This window comes from Physcomitrium patens, chromosome 4, assembly GCF_059467195.1.
Source record: "Physcomitrium patens ecotype Gransden chromosome 4, ASM5946719v1, whole genome shotgun sequence".
Classification (NCBI taxonomy): Eukaryota; Viridiplantae; Streptophyta; class Bryopsida; order Funariales; family Funariaceae; genus Physcomitrium; species Physcomitrium patens.
In genome coordinates this window covers 11,099,681-11,104,212 of record NC_143413.1, presented here as the reverse complement: position 1 = coordinate 11,104,212, position 4,532 = coordinate 11,099,681, and the positions used below count along the sequence as shown (strand labels likewise).

Below are 4,532 nucleotides of genomic sequence, written 5' to 3'. Positions count from 1 at the left end.
GGGAGGGATGCTAGCTGGAGAATTGATGTGAGTAGTTTCATTCTTTGTTCTGGTACATTAGGAGGCAGAGCAGTGCAGTGCAGAGCACAGCAGAGCGGGGCAGGGCTACGCAGCGGCATCGCTAGAGTGAGAGAGAGTGAGAGAGCAGAGGAGAACGTGTGTTCTGGGACTGGCTCTGTGAGTTTTCTGTTTTTGTTTGCTTGCTCTCTTTCGTTACCTACCTGTCTGAGTTCGCCATGGCTGACTGGGGGCGGAGTGAGGCGAGGTGAGGTGAGGTGAGGGGAGGGAATGCTGCAGTAGCCATGGCTACTTCTTCTTCTTCTTCGTCTTCGTCGTCGTCGTCTTCTGCGGGTTGTGGTGTGCGTGAAGGCGGGTAGGAGTGCTGCACAGTCTGTGTGAAGGGTAATGACATGACATTGCGCGTGCTAGAGAACCTGCATTATCGTTTTGGTAGTCTCCGTGAGAGGGTTGAATCAGAGCGAGAGCGAGAGAGAGAGAGAGCGAGACAGTGAGAGAGACGAAGCGGTGGTGCGGGTGGCCATGGGGGCCCTAAATAATAATCCGACCGGGGTTAGGGGGAGCAAAGGAGTGTCTGCTCACCAGCTTAGCAATGGACTGTTCGTGTCGGGGCAGCCGGATCGGGGCAGGGACAAGGGGACGATCATGAGTGTGCCGCAGATGCCCTACACGGGCGGGGACATCAAGAAGTCAGGGGAGCTGGGGAAAATGCTGAACATTCCTGTGGAATCGAATGCGTCGGCCAAATCCGGGGGCCGGAGGTCGGGTGGTCTGCTCACGGGCTCCTCATCGCAGCGGTCGTCCAACCCCGGTGGTGCGTCATCGTCTCATTCTGGACCGCTTTCTGGAAATGGGACCGGTCGCAATGCATTCTCAGCGTCGGGTCCTTTAAACTCATCCGGCGCGCCTGCACCCTGGGTTCCAGGGAAATCTGCTGGCACGTTCTCGGGTCCATTTTCAGCGGCTGCTACTCAAGCACAGCAGCACAGTCATAGTAGCACTGGAGGTTCTCACTCCGGACCGCTGGGGCGCAGCGCAGAGTTGAGTGTTAAGGGCGGTGGAACTGGGACGAAACCGGCATCAGGCCCATTGTCAGCATCGAATTCTCTTAGGGCCTCGGGGCCGCAGCAGCAGACACCAGTGCTTCCAGCTACGGGCCTCATTACTTCTGGTCCCATTATAACGTCTGGCCCGTTGACGTCCACGGGAGCACCGCGGAAAGGTTCCTTGTCTGGGCCGCAAGATTCTTCTGCATCGATTTTAGTAGCAGGGAGTGGCTCAGTAAAGGTTGGGGAAAGTGGCCGTCCTAGCTGCAACTCTCTTGCTATCAACAGCTTAAACAACGCCCATGAGTATTCGTTTCCGAAGAACTTCCCACGAATGATAATATATACACTTATACCCCTATTTGTCATTGGTTTCATTGCGGGAGCATTCATCTTTGCTGCAGTCAAGAATGCTATTCTTCTCTTTGTAGTGGCAGCGCTGTTCGGTGTAGTGGTGGTCCTGCTTGCATGGAACACTTTTTGGGGCAAGCAGGCCATTTTCGGATTCTTGGCCAAATATCCTCACTCCGATCTTTCTACAGCTAAAGATGGTCAACTGGTGAAGATCACAGGGGTGAGCTTTTTGTACTCAGTCAACGTTCATCCACTTCTTTCATACATTGTACATATTCCAGTCTGTAGCAAGTTTAAGAGAGAGAAGTTTTTCTCGTGCATGTTCTTTTTCTTGAATACATAGCCAATTCCTGAGGCCCTGAGCTCCCTGACATTAGTTGAATTTTGCGAAAGAAAGTATTTCAGAGTCGTCCTTTGGTGCTTATTGTTGTTGTTCCAGTTTGGGGATGTGCTTAAGTCGCACTCTTCATAGACGAGTGCACCCTGTTCTTTTCGAAGTGACATGACGTCATAGTAGTTCTAGGATAGAGTATTTTTGATTGTGTGCGGACTGTCGATTTTTTATGCCCAGTGGAAGTGTAGGACAGAATTGAACACTATAGCTAAGTGTTCGATTTTTTTTTGAATTTTGAATTTTGAATTTTGAATTTATTTTGTCTATCAGCTCACTGCATTGCAGATTAGCGGTCTAATCTGTGCAGGTGGTCGCCCTAATGCTCATGAAACGAATTCTTCTTTGAGTTAAATGAAATATGCTGATCAAGATTTTGTAAGCAGACTTAAAAATAAGAGGTCGAGAAAATTTTGATTGATTGTTGCGAGAGTGGCAGGTTGTGACCTGCGGGAGTGTTCCGCTGGAGTCATCTTATCAAAGGGTATCCCGTTGTGTATATACATCCACGGGTCTCTATGAGTATCGACATTATTCTTCGAAGAAAGCTAGTGAGAAACATCGGCGGTTTACTTGGGGACTGCGGCATGGCGAGGTATGTCATTTGGATGTTTAAAGTACTGGATATGTTTTTATTTATCGAGCTTTGAATAAAGCTGAGTTATTCTACAATTGTTGAAGAGTCAATTGCTTAATCCTGCAATTTGCACCATATGTGGATGTGAATGAAAGAGTAAAGCAGTTGGAACGCCCGCCATAGCAGTCTAATGTCTTTTTGTGAGGAAATCGGCCCTCAACAATTGTAATTCTTCCAGTTAGCTGTCGTTCATTTAATGCCAAAACGTTTTGTTTTCAGAGATATGTCGTGGATTTCTACATTTCCGATTTTCAGACAGGTCTTAGAGCCTTGGTGAAAGCTGGCTATGGAGCTCGGGTGACTCCTTGTGTCGAGGAAAGTTCTATTGTGGATCTCCTTCCGACTCAGAAGGATATTCCAACTGATTTTTTGCGGTGGTTGACTGAACGAAACCTCTCTGCCGACGATCGTGTGATGCGACTAAAAGAAGGGTAGCGACGACTGTTTTTGACTTGGATTCTGCCAAAGATGGCTTATGTCAAGCATTGAAAGTTCATTGTTTGCTTGTGGGACAACCGTATGTTGCTCCAGCTGAGTAATTGTGAAGTGCTTTTCAGGTTATTGATGGATATTTTAGTATATCTCTTCACAATTAGTGCTTATTTTATTTTACTTTACTTTCAGGCTCTGCTTCTGCATCCAGTCTCTTTGCTACCTGCTGAAATGACTTCCGCATCTGTTGACAGACAGAAAATGTTGGATAAATTGCCAATAATGTGCAAACTTTTGATCTTACAGTTACGTGAAGGAAGGAAGCACAGTGACGGTGATGGGTGTCGTTCAAAGGCACGAAAATATTTTAATGTTAGTGCCACCTCCCGAGCCTGTGTCAACGGGTTGCCAATGGTCCAAATTCATATTGCCAGGCACCCTGGAGGGTATTATTTTGAGAAGTGAAGAACCTTCTGAAGCGGATGGGGTACCTGTGTAATGAAGTTTTGGCTCTCAAGTGGAAGTTCTTTACTTTGGCTGATCTGACTTTTTGTGAAATATCGGCAAGAGTGTGGAAGGTATGAAGTTAAACTAGGTTAGAGTACCATTGCACGTTGATCAATTGCGTTGAATGTATATCCTCCGAGACATGTGGGGTCAAGAATGGTCGAATTTACTGATGCTGCCCGGTGCTGGGTTTTCTCCTGATCCACCTACGCAGCCCAAGTTGTCTCTACGTCCATTGCCTACGGTGGTGGCACGAAGAGGTACAAGTCATAATCATTGTATGTTGTTGGTAATGGATACATGGTTTTAATTATTTTTCTTAGTTGATGTAACTTCTAAGCCTATTGCCCAGGTTCTGTGATAAGTCGGAGCCTGACTAGCTGTCACGAGGAAATCCTAATGTTCAGACAACCTTTGTAATGCAGTGGCTAGAATCATTGACTGAATTCGGTCGCTCGGGGTGGGAGCTTGGTGTGACGGAATACGATGTTGGTGCAGAACAGTGTGTAGACTCGATCCTGCCATTGCTGTACATAAGGTAGCAGTAGCAAGATGTATTTGATAGCTTTCCTTGACTTTTAAACTTCTGAGGAGTCTTTTTTAGACTACCTTCAATGTAATTTTTGTTGGCAGAGTTTTGCCAGTTGTATTAGATGGTCCAGAGGTTCGGTCCAACTTGATCTAGGAGATGAATTTTCTCTGCATTGGAAATGTTAGGTGAAAGATCTGTACTCACTGGTGTCACTGTTCGCACTTGGCTAAGCATTAGAATAGAAATGGGCTGGGGCTCGACATTTATCCATCTTGCCTCGTGATATTTCATATATGTGTGAATGAAGAGTATAGCCAGCTTCAAAACATATGAGCTTTCAGGTTCTTGTCTAATTTTGATCGGCCATTCTTTCAGATGGCTGTTATAGTACTTTTCTCTATGTGGTGATCCTGAACAGAAGGTTCTTTTAGATTCATAAGACGTAAACAATGCTGCAGAAATGCTGTACATTAGGATGCTCACCCTACAACGCGCTCCAGCGTTGATGACCATTCGTGACGTATTTCAGTAAAGATCAATACGTCATTTATCAGTGGGTTTTTAAATTGGGGTATTGGGTAGGTCGTAAAGAACAAGAATTTCGACCTTGGTTTT

At 46.2% G+C, this 4,532-nt stretch overlaps 1 protein-coding gene across 5 annotated transcripts; it reads left to right on the top strand.

Moving 5' to 3' along the window:
- LOC112280781 (protein SHOU4) lies at positions 1-4,069 on the top strand. Of its 5 annotated transcripts, XM_024516609.3 has the most exons (6): positions 93-1,638; positions 2,249-2,404; positions 2,666-2,877; positions 3,185-3,456; positions 3,600-3,645; positions 3,811-4,069. In XM_024516609.3, the coding sequence occupies exons 1-4, from the start codon at positions 541-543 to the stop codon at positions 3,375-3,377; spliced, it is 1,659 nt and encodes a 552-aa protein (XP_024372377.1). In that variant the 5' UTR covers positions 93-540; the 3' UTR covers positions 3,378-3,456; positions 3,600-3,645; positions 3,811-4,069. The 5 variants fall into 5 exon arrangements, with proteins under 5 accessions (XP_024372378.1, XP_024372377.1, XP_024372376.1 ...); XM_024516610.3 differs by lacking the exon at positions 3,600-3,645 and having other exon boundaries at positions 1-1,638; XM_024516608.3 differs by having other exon boundaries at positions 3,185-3,645.
- Positions 4,070-4,532: the final 463 nt, after the last annotated feature.

Excerpts from the sequence above, each read along its gene's own strand:
- LOC112280781 (XM_024516610.3), top strand. The coding sequence starts at position 541 with ATGGGGGCCCTAAATAATAATCCGACCGGGGTTAGGGGGAGCAAAGGA. Across the intron at positions 1,639-2,248 it reads AACTGGTGAAGATCACAGGG|GTTGTGACCTGCGGGAGTGT; the intron begins GTGAGCTTTTTG and ends CGAGAGTGGCAG. Across the intron at positions 2,405-2,665 it reads GGGGACTGCGGCATGGCGAG|AGATATGTCGTGGATTTCTA; the intron begins GTATGTCATTTG and ends TTTTGTTTTCAG.